At 39.2% G+C, this 24,210-nt stretch overlaps 1 protein-coding gene across 7 annotated transcripts in view; it reads right to left on the bottom strand.

Moving 5' to 3' along the window:
- Window positions 1–1,090: 1,090 nt before the first annotated feature.
- scn1lab (sodium channel, voltage-gated, type I like, alpha b) overlaps window positions 1,091–24,210 on the bottom strand; it is a gene marked incomplete at its 3' end in the record, with an annotated part of 46,766 nt that continues 23,646 nt past the window's right edge. For 2 of the 7 annotated variants that reach the window (XM_079841413.1, XM_079841414.1), the window contains exons 11-26: window positions 22,957–23,295; window positions 22,722–22,851; window positions 19,872–20,110; window positions 19,191–19,364; window positions 18,474–18,830; window positions 14,815–15,306; window positions 11,341–11,473; window positions 9,377–9,531; window positions 9,099–9,272; window positions 8,880–9,002; window positions 4,364–4,645; window positions 4,189–4,242; window positions 3,713–3,854; window positions 3,192–3,289; window positions 2,795–3,065; window positions 1,091–2,283 (exon numbers count right to left, since the gene is read on the bottom strand). In XM_079841413.1, the coding sequence (XP_079697539.1) occupies window positions 1,091–2,283; window positions 2,795–3,065; window positions 3,192–3,289; window positions 3,713–3,854; window positions 4,189–4,242; window positions 4,364–4,645; window positions 8,880–9,002; window positions 9,099–9,272; window positions 9,377–9,531; window positions 11,341–11,473; window positions 14,815–15,306; window positions 18,474–18,830; window positions 19,191–19,364; window positions 19,872–20,110; window positions 22,722–22,851; window positions 22,957–23,295 (4,356 nt within the window). Of the gene's footprint in view, window positions 2,284–2,794; window positions 3,066–3,191; window positions 3,290–3,712; window positions 3,855–4,188; window positions 4,243–4,363; window positions 4,646–8,879; window positions 9,003–9,098; window positions 9,273–9,376; window positions 9,532–11,340; window positions 11,474–14,814; window positions 15,307–18,473; window positions 18,831–19,190; window positions 19,365–19,871; window positions 20,111–22,721; window positions 22,852–22,932; window positions 23,296–24,210 lie in introns of all 7 variants that reach the window. The other 5 variants (XM_079841411.1, XM_079841412.1, XM_079841415.1 and 2 more) reach the window with 5 other exon arrangements.

The following is a 24,210-nucleotide window of genomic DNA, read 5'->3' as shown; positions in this document are numbered from 1 at the left end:
GCATGTGTAATCTATAATATATCATATAATATTTTATAATATAATAGCTTTGTGGCCCTACTATACATGTGGCTCTGCTTGGCCATTTTTACTCTCATTGTAAGTGCTTTATGTGACACAAATGCTGTCAATTGAGCTTAACATGTATTGAACCCAGAACTTTGATCAACGGGTTTGAATCAGATACATTTTGACAAATTCGCTGAGTTTGGCTCATTCTGCTATCAACAGTGGAAGATTATGTTCAATCAATCCATTTTCGTGTTCAGTAAGGCAGTGCAGACAGGTCTACATCTCAATCCATAAATAAAAAAAAAACATTCTATGTGTTAAAGTCCTGATTAGTACAGTAGCATTCTGCTCTCAGCTTACTGAGTGATTGATTTTGTAGCACTTGGAACCTACTGGTATATGTGTGTGTGTTTGTGTGTGTGTGGTTTGTTCGGCATACGCTAAAGTAAATGAGGTCCCGTTATAGGAGCGTTCAGATAATTAACTACCGGATATGATCGACATTCCCCAACCCTTCCACAGACGTGCCCTTAAATGAAGTAGTTCAGACAATCAAACCTATGAGTAGAAAAGTTCAACATGATTAAAAAAATGAGCTAACAAAAATGTGCAGGTATATAATACGCCATTCAATAAGAAAGACACCAGCGGTAGTGTTAGCACTAGCTACTGATGACTATAACAGTTTCTTTTAGTCCTCAGGATTGTGTGACAACACTCAAAACTAAAAGACAAACTCACACACCACTCTATACTTGCCATTTTGTTTCACACCAATGTCCTTAGGGATTCAACAGTCATACTCAAGCGTGTGTGTGTGCGTGTGTTCGTCGTGTCGACACTGGCACTGTCCTTGAATGAACGCTTTCCGTCAACACCATAAATGCACCCTAAGGCTAGCTTGGTGGGCACGCACACAATAGTCAAGACACACGCACATACACACACTCCGCCCCACACACACTCAGTTTGGCATTAGTTCCAAAACCGCTTGAGGTGAATTGCCCCCTGGTGCTCGTGTTCCGCTCTGTAAACAGTGTCTCAGTTGAAAAGAATAGTCTCTGTTTCAATCCCTCATTCATTTTTTTCGTTCCCTTGCATCTTTTGCTTTGTCCTCCTTCTCTCTCCTTTCTTTTTCATATTTGTCTTTCTCTGACTTGGCCACACTGTTATAAGATGGTGGAGAGGCAGAAGAGGGAGTCATATCCGTTTTATCCGATGCAGAGTTCTCTTGAAACTTCCCGATGACAAGCACCTCTTTCTCCGGGATACGCAACCCATCCTGCAGCTGTTGCCGATACGCTTTAGAGGCTTTCTTTAGTGTTTGCCTCATGCGGTACCGTCGGAAGGCCCTTTGAATGATGGAGGCCGACATCTCCTCCTGTTTCCTCCGGAGGGTTGTCGTGATGGGCTCGTAGGAGACTTTGGAGGGATTGGAGGCCATGAAACGATCCTCCATTTGTCCCCTCAGGGCATCCATCTCGCCCTCCTCTCCCAGAACCCTCAGGGTAAAGGCAAACAGGATGTCCAGGCAGTGGATGCGATCACCACTGACCATGGGCAGGTCCATGGCAATGAGCTGGATCTTGTTTGGCTTGGCGATGCGCAACGGAGGATCCAGAGCATCCGCAAAGTCAGAAAGCTTGTTGTACTCCACGAACTGCGTAGCATTGGGGTCGAATCGCTCCCAGACTTCGTAGAACATTTCAAAGTCATCCTCGCTGAGTGGTTCGGCACTCTCCTCTGTGGCTACACTGAAGTTCTCCAAGATCACAGCGATGTACATGTTCACCACAATCAGGAAGCAGATGATGATGTAGCTCACAAAGAAGAAGATGCCGACCGAGGGGTTTCCGCAGTTGCCGCGGTACGAGCTGCCCGGGTGCTCAATTTCGCTGTCGCAATCCGGATATTGCTTGTTCAGGATGGGCGCCAGGAGGCCGTCCCATCCTGCAGAAGTGGTGATCTGGAACAGGCAAAGCATCGAGTTCCCGAATGTCTCAAAGTTAAACATGTCATCAATCCCCGCCTCTTTCTTCACATAGGCAAAGTTGGACATTCCGAAGATGGCATAGATAAACATGACCAGGAAGAGAAGGAGGCCAATATTGAACAAGGCAGGAAGTGACATCATCAAGGCAAACAGGAGGGTACGAATGCCTTTGGCCCCTTTGATGAGACGAAGAATACGACCGATTCTGGCAAGTCGGATGACTCGAAATAAGGTTGGCGATACAAAATATTTCTCAATCATCTCAGAGAGGAACATGCCTGACAAAAAAAAAAACACAAGTCCAATAAGTGATCTCAGGAATCCATCATTTTTATACAACACGCTATTTGAGGTAGGGTCAAAGCATTCTCTCTATACACAAATACAGTACTAGCATTGTTGCATTATCAGAATTGCTGCAAAGATTATATATATACAGTAGCCTCTTTTGTCAGTTTTCTCTTTCAGATCAATTAGAGTGCAACATTTAATGAGCCAAAAAGTTCCATTGTCAAGTGTAGCAATGTAAGAAGCACAACAGCTTTTTGTTGGTCAACAACAATCTGGTGAATCTGTGTGACGGACCGGAATCAGACATTCCTAATCGAATGGATTATTATTGAAATTATTGATTTTATCTGCAATAATTCGCTGAACAACAGTTTATGTGACTGCATTTTACTGTAATGAAGGAACAACATGTACATAATATTTACATAAAGTATGTTGCTGGCCTAAATCTTTGAAATGTTACGATAAAAGTCTGTAGAACCTCCAAGAATCTCTTACCAACAATTGACAGAATCACCACTACAAAGTCAAACACATTCCAGCCAATGGTGAAGTAGTAGTGTCGCAGGGAGATCATCTTGAGCACACATTCTCCAGTGAAGAGAACAATGAAAACCAGGTTTATCCAGTACAAAATATCATCCATGTCCTCTGTCTGGTCGTCGGTTTCCACCATCATGGTCACCATGTTCAAGCAGATCAGGATCATTATGACAATGTCAAAGGCTTGTTTGGTGATGAAGTCAAAGACGAGGCCTTGGAACTTGTTCTAGAGGGAAGTACAGAGAAATCATCATGTAGTATATATGTCATATAAAGAAAATTATGCTATGTTTATTTTTGTTATAAAAAACAATGCAAAGTTACAATGAAATAAGCTGTGTGTGTGTCATACCGTAGGCCTGGGAATTGGCTTCTGAGGCTTCTTAGATCCCAGTTTCTTCATGGCATTGTAATATTTCTTCTGTTCTTCTGTCATGAAGATATCCTGACCTCCAAGGTAAAGAGCAAATACAGAAGACTGGTTACAACCATGGTTTCATTATGTGTCACAACACAAACAGTGCAACCAGGCCTCTGGTAGTTTTTCACCTGTGAACCTCAGAAAATGTCAAAGGCAGTTCAGCCCATACCTATTTATCTCTAAATGTACAACCATTGTGTACTTTACAAACAAAACCAGTTCAAAAAGGTATTGTGCTCACTAAACAAAACTACAGACTGTGTACATATCACATTACGTCTCTTTGAATGCAAACTGAAAAGCGCAGAGATTGATTGGAGGCTTCATATTGTAATATGCTTAATATTCCTCATCACTTGTACTAAACACAAACAACGATAACTAAGGTCTTAACAGAATTGCATATTACATTATATTAAAGTGTTTAAATTCACCTCCCTCAGTTTAAATACTTATCTTTTTCTTCTGCTGATTGAAGTTATCGATGATGACACCAATGAAGAGGTTAAGGGTAAAGAAGGAGCCGAAGATAATGAAGATGACGAAGTACAGGTACATGTAAAGGTTCGATTCATAGTCAGGCTGCTGCTCCAACTGCAAGAACAACATTTATTTTTATTTTTATTACACATTCACATTACTGATGTGCATTTACAAATAACTTAATCTAGATTAGTAAACTGACCACAATTAATAGACTCTAACATAACCATAGGATATGTGAGATTTTGCATGCAAAAATATTCTTCATCCCATTAATTAATTAAGTCACAAATACTACAGTTTTTAATTAGTTTGTGTTTACTTCAAAACAAGAATGCTAGTGACCAGTAACTATGGATAAGGTGGTTTGAAAGAAACATTGCAACTTGAATTGTTGAAAATGGCTTTTAAAGATCTGTCCACTGCAGTGAAGAGAAACACTTACATTACGAGAATCCACAGCTGCGTACATGATGTCCATCCATCCTTTAAATGTGGCCTTGTGGAACAGAACAAAATCAATATCAATAATCAATAAATAGCGTGAATATACTACAGCAGAAAACCTCATACTTAGCATAACATTAATCATAGTCGGGCCACGAGTTCAGCTCACTCACCACTTGCAGTAGCGCCAGGTATCCGGCTCCCACGTTATCAAAATTAATTTTTACGTTTTTCCAGCGTGCCGTATCATTGTTGTCAATCAGGGCAAGGCATTCGGACTTGTTATTGACCACACTGATGGGAATCATTTCTTCGTTGGTGGTATTAATGCAATGGTAGTATTTCCCAGCGAAAAGGTTCACCCCCATGATGCTGAAGATCAGCCAGAAGATCAAACACACCAGCAGCACATTCATGATGGAAGGTATGGCTCCCAGCAGGGCATTCACTACAACCTAGAAAAAAAGAAATACATCATGTCACACACAAATACCTTAACATATATTCACATCATGCTCAGAAACTCTTGAGCTGCGGAAACTACAATGAACTTCCTAAACTTCTATAGTGGATGGCTTATGTGCTAATAAAAACTAGATCCTTTCTATAGATTCGATTATAACTCTGGGAAATGATAAGCTGAGTTTTAGAAGGTTAACAGGGTTTAGCAAAGATTAGCTAATAAAAAGGAGTATTCAAAGAATGGCTAATGTGTCAGTTTGTCAGCAATTTAATTTCTGACTCAATATCATATCTAAAGCTTGGTACATACTCCACAAGAACAAAGAAATTTGTTAGTTTTCTCGTGGTGGCAAGAACAAAGTTCGTTCTGGCCAGGACATTCCATACTTCGCGAAAAAAGCAGGTGCCGAATTTCCATTTCTCTGCCTTAACCCCGCCCACTTTAAATTTCTGACCAATCACACAATAGTTCTTGGACACCCACAAGAAAAAAGTTCTACTCGGATGATGTGTTGAGCTGCGAGAACTCACAAACCAGGGCTGCGAGAACAAAATGACGTAATTTTGCTCTCGCAGCCCTGGCAGCGAGAAATTTTTCCTGTTCTTGCGGAGTGTGTAATGGCCTTAATACCTATTTAGGTATTACATATTATTATTAGATATTATTCATATCTAATACCTCATTATTTTTCATTATTAACCAACTGCAATTTTGTTCATAGAGCATAACTTAACATATAAACATCTTACAGAGGGTGTATCACATCTCTTTGAGCTACCAAAATGTGGAAAAAACAAAAAATGAAAACAGAAAAAAACCTTGTGGAGACACGATGACGTCACAACATTTGTTTACTGCAAATGAAAAGAGACACATAACAGAGAAAGAAATGTAAGGTCAAGTCACAAACAACACAACAACCACCACAGAATCATCAGAATAGAATAGCTCTCACCACAGCACATGCAGAGAGGCATGCACACTAAAGAGAACGGACTAAAAATACTAGTCAACATACAATATTCACTTATTCCTGTAAATAGGATGTCCTTATTAATATTTTCCAACACCATGCAAGAGGGCCACATCTTCCCAACAACACTTAAAAAGTTAACAATATTTTTGTATGAGAGCATGCCGCTTAAAGGGATAGTTCACCCAAAAATGAAAATTCTGTCATCATTTACTCACCCTCAAGTTGTTCCAAACCTGTATGAGTTTCTTTCTTCTGCTGAACACAAAAGATGATATTTGGAAGAATGTTTGTAACAAAGCAGATAGAGCAACCATTGACTACCATAGTATTTTTTTCCCTACTATGGTAGTCAATGGTTGCTCTATCTGCTTGGTTACAAACATTCTTCCAAATATCTTGCTGTGTGTTAAGAAGAACAAAGAAATATATTCAGGTTTGGAACAACTTGAGGGTGAGTAAATGACAGAATTTTCATTTTTGGGTGAACTATCCCTTTAACATGCTTTTCTAAAGTAGGACATGTTCCAGATCAACACAGGATCAACATTTTCTTTGGTCCTGGGGCAACACTGCAATGAACCAATCAGATTTTAGGGTTAGGGCTGAGGTTAAGGGCTAGGGCAACATTCTTACTGATTTGTACCAAAATGGTATCACTTGTTGATGTAGATTAGAGCTGCACGATTAATCGTTAAAAGATTGTGATCTCTATTCAAACACCCACGTGATCTCATTCCTAAATGACAACGATTCGGCTATTAAACATTTGACAAAATCACACTGGAGCATTCAATGTGGTACTGTCGCTGATGTCTACGGAAGAGAACAACACAAATCTTAGTGTGTATCAGTTACATCGTTACGCCACTGGGTAGCGACAAGTGACTTAAAAATGTATGTCATTGAATCATTCCCTCAAGAGGTTAGTTCAAAAATGCTGATTCATCCAGTAGGCCTAATTAAACAAGTGAACTTTATGAGTGAGTCATTGAATCAATTTAAATAATTCATACAAATTAAACATTTTAAATAGACTGAATCAATGAGCATTTTGTTAGAACCTCTAGAAAATGACGTTATTTTGTTTAGAGAACAAACTCTTGTCTGTTCAGAGAATCGTGATCTAAATGTTTTGGCTTCGCTTTTCAGGACATGTGCAGCACATATGGGCTGTGTCTAAAATCACATACTTCCCTACTATATAGTAGGCGAATACTTATAAAATAGTAGGCAAAAAGTACCCGGATGTCCACCTGCTTCCAGCGAGATTTTGAAGTGTGCATACAATGGACACTTTACTATCCCATGAGGCCATGGGAGAGTATTTGTAAATGGCAGTGAAGCAACATAACTGACGCTGGTAGATCATGCGATAATGACAACATGATGAATATAGTACGTCCGGATTACATTCATACTACACACATTTATACTATAGTGCATACTTTTTTTAGTGCTTGCAAATAAGTACTTATTCATAATAAGTACATATTCAAGAGAGTGTGCAATTTCGGACGCAGCCATGCCATGATCTGAACAAAAACTGTAGATGAACTCTCTACTTCTCTGACAATAAATGGCGGCTATGGAACAGCAGAAATATGAAATGTATGCACAGAAGAACTGACCTATCGGTAAGCCCCACCCCCCCTTAGTTACTGTTTCTAACTCGGACAAACAAATGAGTTGCTAACTGTCTTACAATGACAGCTGTCAGTGTGAAACCCTTATCCCAAGATATTTTTAGACACAGAATGTGGCGTACTCCCTCCGATTGATGACCAAACTTTACTGATGGTTTATGAAGTTTATTACATCGTTTTTCACAACATAAGAAGTGCGCATTAACGTCTCATTCACAAACTCTCTCTCCGTTGCATTATCATTAACATACACAGCAAATTTGACAAAAACACTAACAATACAACTAACCGTAAACAAACATATACCGACCGTATGCCTTTTATTTGCAAAACAACTCCAATAAACTGCTAACATTAGCTCTTCCTTTCACTACCCATAGACTACAATACCCATCAAAATAGGAGTCCCTCCTTAGTAAGACAGATAATACAGACCTTAAACATATCTAAACTAACAGAAATATACAAATATATATACAAAAACAAATTAGACGATGAATCACAATAAAATCTGTGACATGTAGACCTACACTGTTAACGTTACATGATGTGAGAACAGTTAGTTATTTTGGTTTGTATGTTAGCAGGGACTCACTAACTTTAATCGTAACTTAATGAGAGTATAACAGCCATAAAATCCTGATTTTATGGAATCAGACACCTGGAATCAGTGTTACAGTACCCCAGGCACATCGTTTTACCATTTTTTTAGCATAAACTACAAGTACAAGAGCTTTGGATTTTCCAATGTTTCTCTATGGCGCTGAAACCTAAAGATGTCCGAGTTCCGGTCACCGTGCAACTGATACTCAACTGCCATTGGCTCATCTGCGTTCAAGGGGAGGGGCTTACCGATAGGTCAATTGTTCACAGCAAGATCTATAACATGCATTTAGAAAATAGACAGGGTGAATTTCCATTTCATGCCAACTCTGCAATTACAAGCATGTTAACCTGGTAAAAGAAGTTAAATGTAACTATAAACCGATGTAACAATGATTTGAATCTTAATTTAATTTCTGATCATTTTAGCCTCAAATTTCCTAATCGGTGCACTTCTAATAGCAAAGTACCAAGTACAGAACATACGGAATTTCAACCATAAGTGTAACTGTAACATCACCAATTCTTACCACACAATCATTACTCTTTGTAATAAGGCATCCAGGAACATGTTAGACTGGGTAAACCCAGCCTGATCTGCCGGCGATTTGATTTCGCCCTGCAACTCAGTCTAGAAACCTGTACATTCCTTTCTACTGCTTCTGTTACACTTTTGCAGGAACCAATCACAGACTGGCTTATCCACCTGGCGCGCTATTGGCGGGTTTAACACGATGACGGATAGAGAAGCGATGGGTCGTTGCCCGTTGATCACGCCTCTTGTGGTCTGATTGGTTGAAGGACTATCCAATTGCGTACAGAGTCATTTAATTTATGCTCGTTTATCACGCCTTTTGTGCAGTAGAAAATACAAAGCAGACTCCCCAGACAAATGTTCAATCTTAAATTGAGCTTGGTCTGGTGATAGCCAGACAAGGAACATGTCCTACTTGGTTAAATCAAGGCATACATGATGCGCAAGTGTGTTTGTGTGAGTGTCTTACCCTCATTCCCTCGAAGCGTGACAATGCTCTTAAAGGTCTAAGAGCACGCAGTGTTCTCAGGGACTTAATGGCACTTAGTTCAGAGTAACCAAGAGCATTTGCTACCAAACTCACCAACGACACCTGTAAAACAAACACAATCATGTATTGAACACATGTAGGCAGATCCAGAGAACACACACATACTGTACAGCTGCAAAGCAGTAGGTCCATACATACATCAACAATCAGGAAGTCAAGCCAGCACCAGGCGTTGGTGAAGTACTTGACGAAGCCATAAGCAACCCACTTCAGAAGCATCTCCAAAATAAAGACGTATGTAAAGACTTTATCCGCATATTCCAGAACCGTCTTTATCGTCTTGCGCTGCTCGATGTAAATGTCCTCAAAAGCCTGAACACACATACACAGCAACACATTTACTTGTTAAATGTTTGTAATAAAAAAGATTGGGACGGTTGTGAGTGGGTGAGTATATAGTGCGTGTGGGTGCTCACCAATGCTCCACTGCTGAGTAAAATCATGAAGATGATAAAGGACTCAAACCAGTTGTGCTCTACAATGATGAAGCAGGTTTTCCTGAGATTCCACCAAGTCTTCCAATTTCCCTTCTCCACATCGACCTGACAGCACTGAAACCTCATCACACAGCCTGAGCAAAGGATACAGAGAAAAGCCACTTAATGTGAGAGGACTGCATAACATTTGAGCTATAAAAAGTCCACTCTCCCAAAACTCTCAAAGCTTTGGTACTATATATGACATAAATGGGCCAAATTGTACTTTAAGCAAATGCAATGTTAGTCAAAGATCCATGGCTTCATCCTTCTCTCTAGCACTTAAACAGGCTGTTTTTTTCTTCACGGTATTGAATACTGTGAATGTGATATGTGAAACTGGTGGTCAAACACTATTGTTCAAAAGTTTGGGGTCGGCTGATCAAGGCTGCATTTATTTGATCAACAATTTATTCCTGTGATGGAAAAGCTGAATTTTCAGCATCATTACTCCAGTCTTCAGTGTCACATGATTCCTTCAGAAATCATTTTAATATGCTGGTTTTGGTGTTCAAGAAACATTTCTTAACATTTTTATTGTTGAACACACTGCTGCTTCATATTTTTGTGGAGGAATTTTTTTCTTTGATAAATAGAAAATTCAAAAGAACCGACATTTGAATCAAAATTTTTTTGTAGCGATGTAAAAGTCTTTACAGTCACTTTGGATTCATTTAATGCATCTATGCGGAATAAAAGTATTCTTTAAAAAAAAAAATCTTGCTGACTGCGAACATTTGAACAGTAGTATATGTTAATGTTCTCATAATTTTTCTAAATGAGCCAATTTTCATTATTGCTACAATGAATGGACTAGAGAAGGAGCCTGAGTGTTTAGGTATATTATTACTTACATACTGTAGTGCCTTTACATTTTTAAAAATCAAATAAATCTGTTTTTCCAAGCTATGCTCCCCTCAAAGTTCGATGCAGTATTCACAACTCATTTTGTAACAATGTATTTCAGAGTAAAACAGGATATTCAAAGTGAAAAAAGCTGGGACTTAATTAGAAATTGATCCTGAAATGGAGTCAGGTGGTAATTATGAATGTGTTCAGTTGATTGAGGAGTGTTACTGCCCCCTTGACTGGTATGTATAGGCTGAGGCTCAATTAACCCACAAGACCATGGCAACATATGCCAATAGTAATCCTGTGTTCTCTAATTAACATGAACTGGCATTAAATTAGTGTGTTAACTATGGGCAATAATTTAGAAAGGCTGTGTTACCAACAACAACGGCCTAAAATAATGCTTTTAGGCTAATGATTAACATTAACCAATAGCTGGCACAGCCCATCATGAGCCATCGCGGAGCAAGGTACCATGTTTGAAATAACATACACTAGTGAATCATCCCGAATAAAATATTGAACATGTATTAATAAGGTATCTAGATCCATTTCGAATTAATCTTGAGTTTAAAGAGAGAAGATCTTACTGTACAGCCAAACAAGTTGTTTTCTATACTGTGCAAACTATATATTCTATCCCCAAACCCTAAACCTACCCCTAAACACAAGCCTCACAGAAAACTTTCAGCATTTTTACATTTTCAAAAACAAACATAATTTAGTATGATTTAGCCATTTTACTATCCTTGTGGGAAAATTTTGTCCCCATGGTGTAGGAAATAACTGAACTACACAAACACACACATTCTTGAATTTGTGGTTTACGGGGACTTTCCATAGTAATGGTTTTTATACTATACAAACTGTATATTCTTTTCCCCTACACTAGCCCTACCCCTAAACCTACCAATCACAGAAAACTTTATGCATGTTTTTTTAAGCCTTATTATTTGGTTCATAAACCATAAACCATGTTTACATTGTACCCATGTCACTATACACATTTGTGTCCTCATAAACCACATATACCTGTACACACAAACACACACCTTCTGTAAAGCAGGCCTCTGGGTCCATGGACTCTTCCGGCTCCAACTCGACTGACTCCGCCCCATCTCCAGGGGGTCGGATATCCACTGTGCTCCCCTCCGAGGAACTGAGAACCGTATCAACAGGCAGCTTCTACACGGGCATCCATGTAGCCATACAGTTAGACAAAAGAAAGCAAACAGACACACACACAAACACGCAAAAGATTAGGCTTGGCTGAAGCACACCATCTCGTCCAGATTACTTTTGCAGTTATTCTCAGTCTCATGCAGTTTCATATCATTCAAAAGTACCTACGAGCCCGTGGATTTAGAGATTGATTTGATTCGGTGAATTGATTTTCTAATTAGCAGCCAGGCATGAAGACAAACGTCTCTGGCTTCACCGTATATAATCTCACAGTCAGCTGTGGGTACATTTGACGTGCCTTCATTCCTTCCTCATGCATGTTTTTTTGTTTCTCAAGGTGCATTTTTTTTTTCTCATCCAAGCTTGTGATCTTGTCATCAAATGTTGAGTGCTTTGAGTATTTTCATGTCCAGTGCAATGTCAACCCCTTACCTTTCCCCACCCCTTCCAAAAATAAATGGTTTCTATTGGAAAATCCCAATACATTTGGTTTGGCATGATTCAGATTATCACATGACCCCACCCCATTGAGTGCAATCCCTTGATTGACATGAAAACACAGGCTGGAAGTCCATTCCGTTAAGCAGTGGTCAAGCTTCTGTCCGCCAGTCAGTTTGAAGAGGAGGGGAGCCGCATTAGCGTTAACTAACACCAGAGCCACACGCTAAGTCTGAGACAGCATTTCATTGGCTTTGATTGGGGAAAACGACTTTAACTGGAGCCTAACAGGGGAATAACGAGTAATATGTTCTTAGGAAAACATTATGACTTATCAATTTTTACTGGAGGACATCATTATCTAACGATATTCACCCTTAAGATACTCAAAGGGGTTCATAGGTTAAAAAAAGGGGTTAAAAACATAACACACAACAGCTTTTCCCATAAATAAATTTGATGATTTAAGATTATATTGTCTGATGTTATTGTACACCTAAAGTGGTGGGTACAAACTCATTATTTGACACCTTCTTCCTGACCACAGTGTACTTCTTAACCGAATTGTGGGTCATAAAGATATTGACACTTCTGACGATTTTGCAGCCGCTGGATTGATAAAACGGTTGGTCAGAGAAAAAGAGAGGGGCTAAAAAACACATAGAGGAGGATGCTGTCTAAAACTGAGCTGGAGCGCTGGTTGCCGTGGCACCCAGCTAATGCGGCGCGGGGGAATGATGTAAGCATGCTGTGTGCAATTTCAGAATCTTCCAGAATGTCTCTAACATTTTAACCACAGTAGGAATATAAGAGGCTGAGCAAACCTGAACAAGCTGTCCTGACCCAGACTGAATGGATTCGCTGTAGAATCTCTAAGCTTTAAATAAGCCTCTCATTAATCTGAAATATATTTTGATTTTGGATCTAAAGTAAGTCTAATTGATGGATTAAAGTCTAAGGGGTGAAACGTTCTGATTGGGTTCCTAATCCCCTGTTACTCTCTGGTACTCCCTAACTTCCAGTTCATGTCTTCAAATCCGATTAGGAATAGATCTATCTCATTGGCAGACAAATATAAGGAGGCACGAGGCACAGAAGTCGTAAAGTCAAGAAGTTATCATCAAATATCTTTCTAAATTAACCATTGGCTTGATTCCAACAGAGGAGAACCTCCTTATTGCATATGCAACAACAAATGACATAAATGCAGTTAGCAATTACACACCTCAGCAGATTGAGAAATGCCTTGAAGTGCTATGAACACTATTGCAGTAGTTTGCAGGGCAATATACAACAATAATATTTGCAAATAACAATATGATAATCTTCCATCTAATATGAATATAATATTCAAATGTAATATATGGAAGTTAAGATAAACCACAATAAGTGCACTTTTAAAAGCAGTTGTTTATCATAAATCTCTATTTATACTAAGCTTGAAGCTGGATCAACTAGCTTTCTTCATTCTAATATGGATCATTTAGAGATTGACTAATTCTACTTATAATAATTCAAGTTTCCTTTTTTTCAAAGCTCACCTCTCCTCACACACACACACACTCACGTGCACACTCAACCGCTTCCTGTTTTCAAGTAATTTAGCTCTGATTGCTCACTGATAGCTTGTACAAAAAAACAAAACAAAAAATGAAACGAAACATACAAGCTAATGTAACAGAAAGATGTTCGATGGGCTATTGATGTACAATGATGATCTTGCTCATTCCATATGACTGTGGGTACTGCAAAAGAAGCCCAGTGCTAACACAAAGTCATGTAGAAAACAACAAACCAAAACAAAAAGGCTGACAGCTGTCTCTCTTCGGTGCAAAACAGGGTTGTTTAAGAGGAAGGGAAGGGCACAGGCATTGAGAAACGAAAAACAAAAGGGCAATCCGATCCAAAAAGAGAGATAAAATGAGAGAGAGACGAGAGTTTGGTCTGATTTAGATGAAAAAGGCAGTCTCCATGGTTAGTGTGGGTGAGGAGGAAGGTGAGTCTCTTACAGGGCTCTCTCAGAGAAAACCTGGGGTTCGTCTGTCATAACGCTGCAATAACAGGTCACACACAGAGAGGAGATACACACTTCACATAACATGGATAATAACGTCTGCAACTTCAACACTGAACCACTTAAATTAGATATAGAAATAAATCAAATTAGAAGAAGGGAGAGAGAGAAAAGTTTAAGCACAGTGACAGTACTGCAGGAAAAGCATAGAAATGTGCTGGAATACAAACACACACATACAGCCGGACAATAACAGACACACACAAACATACAGACAGTTAAGCGTACTCAATTTCACCCTGGGCAAGGATGCTGAATTTAACAATTTCCTCAACAGCCTCATTCATAGTCTGGGATGCATGATGTCGTGCCTGCTCAGTTGGTCGTAAATAATACACATTAGAGTGTGTGTAAGGTTGTGTGTGTGCCAGACAGTGCGTGTTTATGAGAACGTGTACTGATATAATGAGTGTACTCAGTAAGTCTACCTGCTACAGTGCCCAGAGGTTTGTCTTAACTAGCTGCAGATGAACAGGGTCAAACTGTCCTGAAGCCCATGGCACGGTAAACACACACGTACACGTAAACATACACACACACACACACACACACACACACACACACACGTAATGGTCTGTAGCTCTGAGCAGAGAATGATGCAATGGCAATATGACTCAACACAACTGTTTGTTCCCTACAGGGAAAGAGACATTGACTCCTGATGAATTACAAACAAACCTAAATCAATAAAAATAATCCATTAAAATGACATTATGTATTTTTTACATTATGTTACATAGCAACTCTCTCCGACACTGAAACAAAAACTCAGAATTGTGTTTCATGCATATTAAAAGGGACATTTCTGTTTAGTCGTAGAAATCTGGCTTACCTCTTTACTGCCCTCAACGTCAGACGAGTCGCTACTGAAATCTTCAGTGTTCAGATTTTCAAAGTCCGACTCTCCCACCGCAATCGGTACTGTAACAGTGAGGCTGGGATTGTGTATGAATGACATGTAGTCGCCTTCTTCAATGCCATACTTTACGTGACCTTCCACCCCGTTACCAGGAGAAACGCAACCCTCCTTCAGATAGTCTTTAGTGAGGTCGACGGTCACCGGAGCGTGATTAGACAAGCAGTTCTCCTTGCCGTCGCTGTGGAGGTCGTCGAGGGGTTTCTCTTCATCTAGTGCACGTGGTTTGGAGCCGGCCAGGCAGAGGCTTTGGAGGAACTGCCGCAAAGTTGACTTGACCATTGCGATACCTTTATGTATTCTGCCCACAGCGATCTGCAGGTTGTTCATTTCGTTGTCGTCATCTGTGGCGGCGAGATTATCGGCGCTGAAAGAGCTCAGCAGCAAGGCCAGGAACAGGTTCAACACCTGGCACACAAAAGCAAACACACTCTCAGAATCAGCAAGGTCAAGCACTGATAATATGAATGGATTCTACTCAGACATGATCATGACATGTGTGGGTGCATCTCTTGAAACCTGTTCAGAAAATGTCTGGGTAAAAGGTTTGGGAGGTTTTGTTTGGTTTTGAAATTGCTTCTTGTATTCAGCAAGAATGCATTAAATTGATCAAAAGTGACCGTAAATACTTTCAGCATTGGTAATAATAAGAAATGATACTTGAGCACCAAATTAGCATTTTAGAATGAATTCTGAAGGATCATGTGACACTGGAGTAATGATGCTGAATTCAGCTTTCCAATCACAGGAATAAATTACATTTTAAAATATATTAAAATTGAAAACAGTTATTTTAAATTATACAAATATTTTACAATATCACTGTATTTATCATATTTGATCAAATAAATGCAGCCTTGTTGAGCATAAAAGACTTCTTTTGAAAAAAAAAACATTACAAAAATATTACTGGCCCCAAACTTTTACCTCAAAAAAGAAAATAAATGTAATGAAAATAAAACAGTTTTAGGACTCATTCTCATAACGGTGATAAGATGAAAATAATGTTTTAATTTAAAATGAGTAATATATGCTTTTATCCAAAAAAATATGTATTACAGTCATACAAATATAGAATCACTAACAACAAAAAACAACAACAAAAATATAAACAAATCACGTGATTTGTGACAATGAGAATGAGGAAGGAAAATATGCTTAAATGTTGCTTAATTTTTTTATACAAATTAGAATTTCTAATTGTTTTCTTTGTTGGAGTAAAAATGTGAAATCTGAATGAGATCCAGATATAACAGGATCATAGTCAGTTCTGTTTTTATTCAACTGAACGGTTAAAAAGATGCTTTGCTGAATTTAATTCATGCTTCAAAAATGGTCTTGTGCTTGCAGACACCTATCAGCATGCATGCGGAATCATGCAAAAGAAAATATTTTTGCTTACCAATGCCAATGTAGAACACCATATTTATGTGTACTAATGACCAATGATTGATTTATTCTGTACGTGTCTGATAACCAATAATATAATATATACAGTGCATCAGTAAAGTATTCACAGCGCTTTACTTTTTCCACATTTTGTTATGTTACAGCCTTATTCCAAAATGGATTAAATCCGTTATTTTCCTCAAAATTCTACAAACAATACCCCATAATGACAACGTGAAAGAAGTTTGTTTGAATATAAGTTGTACATAGGTATTCACAGCCTTTGCCATGACTCTCAAAATTGACCTCAGGTGCATCCTGTTTCCACGGAACATCCTTGAGATGTTTCTACAACTTGATCGGAGTCCACCTGTGGTAAATTCAGTTGATTGAACATGTTTTGGAAAGGCACACACCTGTCTATATAAGGTCCCACAGTTAACAGTGCATGTCAGAGCACAAACCAAGCCATGAAGTCCAAGTAATTGTCTGTAGACCTCCGAGACAGGATTGTATCGAGGCACAAATCCGGGGAAGGGTACAGAAAAATGTCTGCAGCATTGAAGGTCTCAATGAGCACAGTGGCCTCCATCATCTGTAAGTTGAAGAAGCTTAGAACCACCAGGACTCTTCCTAGAGCTGGCTGCCTGGCCAAACTGAGCAATAGGGGGAGAAGGACCTTCCTCAGGGAGGTGACCAAGAGAACCCGATGGTCACTCTGACAGAGCTCCAGCGTTTCTCTCTGGAGAGAAGAGAACCTTCAAGAAGAACAACCATCTCTGCAGCACTCCACCAATCAGGCCTGTATGGTAGAGTGGCCAGACGGAAGCCACTCCTCAGTAAAAGGCATATGACAGCCCACCTGGAGTTTGCCAAAAGGCACCTGAAGGACTCTCAGACTCTTCAGAGAGAAACAAAATTCTCTGGTCTGATGAAACAAAGATTGAACTATTTGGCCCGAATGGCAAGCGTCACCGCTCATCATTTGGCCAATGCCATCCCTACAGTGAAGAATGGTGGTGGCAGCATCATGCTGTGGGGATGTTTTTCAGCGGCAGGAACTGGGAGACTAGTCAGGATCGAGGGAAAGATGAATGCAGCAATGTACAGAGACATCCTTGATGAAAACCTGCTCCAGAGCGCTCTGGACCTCAGACTGAGGTGAAAGTTCATCTTCCAACAGGACAATGACCCTAAGCACACAGCCAAGATAACAAAAGAGTGGCTACGGGACAACTCTGTGAATGTCCTTCAGTCACCCAGCCAGAGCCCAGACTTGAACCCAATTCTGAACATCTCTGGAGAGATCAGAAAATGGCTGTGCTGTGACGCTCCCCATTCAACCTGATGGAGCTTGAGAGGTCCTGCAAAGAAGAATGGGAGAAACTGCCCAAAAATAGGTGTGCCAAGCTTGTAGCATCATACTAAAAATACTTGAGGCTGTAATTGGTGCCAAAGGTGCTTCAACAAAGTATTGAGCAAAGGCTGTGAATACTTATGTACATATGATTTTTGTTTTTGTTTTTAATAAATTTGCACAGATTTCAAACAAACTTCTTTTACGTTGTCATTATGGGGTATTGTTTGTAGAATTTTGAGGAAAATAATACATTTAAGTTAAGTTCAATTTAAATTTAATTTAAATTTAAGGCTGTGAAAAGTGAAGCTGTGAATACTTTACGGATGCACTGTATTGTATTTTCTATGCATTTCTTGAAAATCAAAATAGAAATAAAATAATAGATTAAGACAAATTTGAATTCAGCTGCACTGCATTTTAATTTGTGAATTTTCTATAGGGAATCTAAAACAAGTACCTCAAATGACCGAAGCTGCAAAGTAGCAGTGTTCCTGGATCAACATCCTGTAGAATATAAATAGTCCTAACCCTAAACCTTAACCATTACATACATACTTAAATCAGATAGACAGGACATTTGCTGAACTCAAAGCCTTAAGTCTTGCCCATACTCTAAACTTAAAATCTGATTAGTTCATATGAATGTAACAAAGATATTGATCCAGGAGCATGTCCTACATGCCAAAATCATAGCCACCAATGCGGGATACGTAAAACTGCAAAGTAAATTTACATGTGATGAATAAAAAGGAAAACACAGTAGAAGAAGGAAGTTATAGAGAAAGCCCATATTCCAGGTGTCTCTTTGTAGCGTAATTGGTCTTACCACAAGATTCCCAATGACCATGACCATCATGAAGACGATGAGACACATTGACTGTCCCGCCACTTCCATGCAGTCCCACATGGTTTCGATCCATTCGCCACAAAGCACACGGAATACAATGAGGAAGGAGTGGAAGAAATCGTCCATGTGCCACCGTGGCAACTCGCAGCCCTCTGAGATCTTGCAGACGCACTCACGATAACTCTTTCCAAAGAGCTGCATTCCCACCACAGCAAATATGAAGACAATGATGGCCAGGACGAGGGTTAGATTTCCCAAAGCACCAACTGAGTTACCAATAATCTTTATCAGCATGTTCAGGGTGGGCCAAGACTTTGCCAGCTTAAAGACTCTTAACTAAGGGCAAGAAGGAGAATGAGAAAGGGAATGTTAGAAAAGAGATGTTTTGTGATCAAGCCATAACCCTGAGTTCATGGAGTATTAAATGTATGAGAAAGCCGAAATTTGGGTTTCTCAAATGGTATCAGACATACTGAACAGCGGAGCCCACAAGCTTGTGGCGTTCCTGCAGCTCAAATGCTACTGTCGTGAATTTCGGTCAAATGTATATGTTTATGTATGTGTACATTATTTGTAATGAAAATAAAAGTATTAGAACCATTTTCACTAGTGGTCTTAAACTTTAACCCGGACCCCACTGTATACAAACAAAAATCAGAGACCTCTGTAGGAAGGCGAGAAGAGAGATTTGCTCACCAATCTAAAGGAGCGTAACACTGAAAGTCCTTCCACATTGGCCAGGCCCAGTTCCATGAGACTCAGGCTCACAATGATGCCGTCGAAGATATTCCAGCCTGCTTGGAAGTAGTAATATGGGTCCAGAGCAATTAGCTTCAAACACATCTCTGCTGTGAAGATTCCTGTGAATACCTGCACAGAGCCCAACAGGAACAAATCAGCAGAACTGAGATAACTAAGCAATCCCATCAAGTAAAGCCACTGTTCCACCAGCGAGCCAAACCGTCCGCGTTATAGAGGATGATCAGATATTTCTTTTAATTTTATAATTCACTTGTGTTTACTTCGCTAAAATAACGCGCTTGGAGAACAGAGAAACTGGAAGCCAGGCAACAGACAAGTGACCAATCCTGAGTTGCGACGTCACTATACACATTCTACCAACCGTGCTGAGAAGTCCAGGCCAAGAATGGTATCTAATAATATGGAAATACAACTGGAACCATTCCTTACCATTCTTAGAACCGTTCGGCCCAATGTTGGAAAAGCGGCTTAATATTTTAGTGCAGCACAAGAGTTTGCTTCAACTTTATAGTAAAATTACTAACAATAGTGTATTTGTGTGCTGCTTTTAAATAAAATTAAAGATAATTACAAATACTCTATTGCAGTAATGAGAATCTGGCATTCAGATCTTACCAGGTTCCCAACTGACAGCACATGGTTGAATCCATCTGTCATGGGGTAGTGCTCCATAGCCATGAAGAGGGTGTTGAGAACAATGCAGATGGTTATGGCCAGGTCAACAAACGGATCCATCACTACCATGTTCATAAACTCCTTCACTTTCAGCCAGGCTGGATGGCAGTCCCAGATCAGGAAGCTATTGGCAAATTTGTACCAGCAAGGAGGGCATTTCTGCCGCGATTCCTCAAGTTCTGTGAACACAAATTATTTTCAACATTTTCAAATATAATGTTGAATTGCAAAAAAAGTTGAATTGCTATAATTACTAGCCTAAGAAATAAAAAAATAATACAAGTATAAGTAAAAGTAGTATTGGTATTGATACCAGCAATACTGGCCTTGATAGTACTTGTTAAAAAAAATAAATTAAACAAATATTATTTAAAACATGCACCCTTTATGCTGATTCTATATACTGTCAGTAAAAATATGTTCAATTTGCACTTTAGGGCTTCAACAGCGTCACAGTTGCAGTACCTATTTACGTCTAAAAGGTCCATTGTAGCACCTTAAGGGTACATATTAGCACATTATCAGATAAGTGCACATTTGAGGACACTGCCATAGTGACAAACTAAAATTAGATTTTTTTTCTGACAGTGCATTGGGGATTACCAGTTTTAATATTAGGTGGGATTAATCACGATTAATTGCATAACAAGCTCAATTGCAATTGATCACAGAAAACAGTTAAATTAATTTGTTAATTTTCAGAAAAAAATGTACTTCAGATTTTATTATATGTTGCTGTAAGAAAAAAAGTACAATATTGTTTTTGAATGGGTCGCATTAATGAAAGTGGGATGCACAGAACAATGAATGGCTACCATAATTGATATTGGAATAAAAACCTCAATGTGTTTGATCTACACAAACATGGGACATTTGAAAGAGAAATTGATATACAGGAAAGCCTAGTGTACATATACAGTATATGTACATTTAAAGAGCTTTACATGCAAAGTTTTTGTAAAGTACTGAATTTTGCAGAACTAAATAGGGAAGGTGGTTTTTAAAAATTTTAAATGACACTGTTGAAGAAGAGTGTGAGGTTTAGTGTGTGTATGTGATGACTGAATATTAGATGAATATGTTGAGAGGGCATTTGCTCACAGGCATTCAGAAATAATTGCACTGGCATGTCAGCAGCTACATGACTTAAAGTCAGTGTTTAAAGGTCAGTACATGAGTCTGTGTGTGTCAGGGGTTTGGGGTGGGTTTGGTGGGGTGAAGGGGGGGGGGGGGTCGGGGGATTGTGTAGTCTCAGCCTCAGACGTCATGCCCACAGACCATTGGCTGAACATCTGATGCATATGGCACACTTATCTGGAGACACTTCAGGAGTTTTAAAGTCGTTATCTGATTGGTTGAATTCTACAGTATTTCCGCAAGACGAGTGTGTTGCGTTCTTTAACGGTCCGCCAAGAAACAAATGCTGTGACGCCAAACTGCCTCATAGAAAAAGAACGCCGTCGTGTTTACAACTGTGACAAGGAGCACTTACCAGGCTAAACTAAAGGCTGGATTTTCAAAAGAATGTGAAGTTTGCAGCTCCATTGTTGCAGTAAACTTGCACAAGTTTCTTGAATCAATAATTTATAGATGCATGCCGGTCTGTTATGGCAGGGACATCGACTTTACATTTTCATGGCCCTAAACATGACGCAGAATAAAACAAACTGAGATTGTTTGCGTTGCATGTCAGTCTAATGTCCTCTTGGGTGGTCCTCGACTAATGAAAGCTGTGATAGAGTCCAGACCTTCTGCCATCAGTCTGAAGGTCTGGCTAAGCGAGACTAGGGATTGTGTAAAATGTGACAAAATGTGGATATTTTTGGTCCCAGTGAGGAAAATAGCTTATAAGTCATACTAAATTATGTTTTTTGAAAATATAAACATACAGAACGTTTTCTGTGAAGGTTGTGTTTAGGGGTAGGGTTAGGGGATAGAATATACAGTTTGTACAGTATACAAATCATTATGTCTATGGAAAGTCTCCATAAAACACAAACCCAACATGTGTGTGTATGTGTAAGTGTGCATATATGAGTGTGAGGGTGATCTTAATTTTTATAGCTAGTACGTAAAGTGTACTTTTTGTATGATTAGATATACAATGAAACATATCATATTAACATACTGACAACAAACATGTTTTACAGCTATATAAATGTACAAATTTTTACAAATCCTTTGATGAACATTTGATGGGGTTTACACTGCAGGTGAATGAGTTCAAGAAATGTATTTTTCTGTGAAATACCTCGTTTTTGTTTATTAAACTATATATCTGTGTGGAAATGTCACAGTGAATTGGGGATACTTCTGTTGTATTATGTAACAGTGAATGCTTATTATTGTTTATATATATTTAGTTTATTCATTAACTTTATTGTACTTCTTATTTTTCAGACTATGACATCTTTGAATATACGTCTGTGGCCCATCCCTCTGCCTCCAATACACAGTGTTAAGCTGATTGCCTGTCTCCTCATTACTTGTGCTCTGACCGGCACCCAGGGGGATTTACCCGTCCATTACCTAATCAGAACAGTTCAAAGCCTCTCCAACAATACTGTATGTCAAATTTACATTTTTGATGTTGTCAATATGTTGATATTGTATGTCAACTTCTATCCAAACATACAAAAATATACGCACGTTAGAAGCACACTTTACATAACTACATATAAGTGAGTGTGTGCTTATGTGTGTGTGTGTGTGTGTGTGTGTGAGAGAGAGAGAGAGAGAGAGAGAGAGTATGTTTTCTGTGCATATGTGAGTTTAGTGTGTGTGTCAGACCTTCCATAGTATTTGTCAGAATGCTGGCCACACTCAGAGCTCTTTTTCTGGCGACTGTTTCATCCAGATAATCAGATGGCTGGTGTGATCCTGAACGTTTCTTACGTGCCTCAGACTCAGTGGTTGTGCCCTAGAAAGAAGAAAAAAACCACCATGAGGATTGAGCATGATATTGTTCACATATAAGGTGTAGTTTTCTTATGGGTCACACGTTTATGTATTTCGATTCTTCTACCTCTGGTAACAAACGTCCGATTGGTGATGTTGGCACAGATGTCCCGCCCACCAGTGAGACCACTCCATTGCAATCAACTGTGCAGTGCATTTTCCCATTGGCTGGGAGCATAATCCTGGGGGCAAGGCTGCAGTGACTGACAGTGGAACTTCGTCTCTCAACACAACGTGGTACAAAGAGCGATCCACGGCGGCTGTCGCTATCCTCAAACGTGCTGTGCTCATCGTCCGCAAAATCGTTCTCTGAGCCAAAGTCTCGCGCTCTACCACGAAAACTGAATAGACTTGCACGACTGTTCCTCCTCGGGGAGAAGAGAGATCCACGAATGCTGAGAAGAGACTGAAAAAAAGATCAAAACAAAAAGATATTAGCAATAAACTGATACAGTAAAACATTTTTTTTACAAGCGATACTAATTATTAATGTGTCAGACCTTAAATTCACCACTTGATGGAAATACATGTTGTGATGTTATATCTATCAAGAGGTGTATGCATTTTTGGTTAAAATCCCAAAGACTTTCAATTTAAGGTCTGGACTCAGGGGTGCCAATTCATGTGTGAAAATAATTCTTCATGCTCCCTCACAACCATTATTTCACAATTTGAGTCTGATGAATCTTGACATTGTCATCCTAGAATATGGCCATGATGTGTCATCCTACATGGTTGTTTAAGAAATGAAAAGCAACAAACTCTATCAGTTAGGGTTAGAAGAACTATGTTGCCAAATATATAAGATGCTAGAAACATAATAATCACTGCAATATTATAGTATATCATGTGCTCATAATATACATTTCATTGTATTCATTGTATTCATTGTATTTCATTGACATACAACTGCATGTCAGATATGTTTTATTGTAGACTTACATTGTGAAAAATGTTGTTGCAGATTAATTTGCATGTATATGCAGCCATTCACCCTTTGTGATGGTAGCATGTATGTTTGCTAGGGGTGTGACGAGATCTTGCGAGATTAAAATGTGATGAGATGTAAATTTACATTACATCCTCCACTGTCGTTTTTTACTAATAAAAACCATTTGATTCAGTTGGACAATGGTCATTGCTGCGAGCTGCAGTTGCTCACAGTGCAGCAGGAATCACTGATCATGTGACGAGAGTGAGGTGAGATGACTGACAAGAAAGACCATTCCGGAGGATTTGCTGCGCAACAGAGCCTAGCGATCATGAATCGAAAGTGAAAGTAAACGCAAGCTCCCTTATTCGTGCAAATTAGGCGACATAC

This window comes from Gobio gobio (genome assembly GCF_949357685.1).
Source record: "Gobio gobio genome assembly, chromosome: 17".
NCBI lineage: Eukaryota > Metazoa > Chordata > Actinopteri > Cypriniformes > Gobionidae > Gobio > Gobio gobio.
This window is presented reverse-complemented; position numbering and strand designations above follow the sequence as displayed.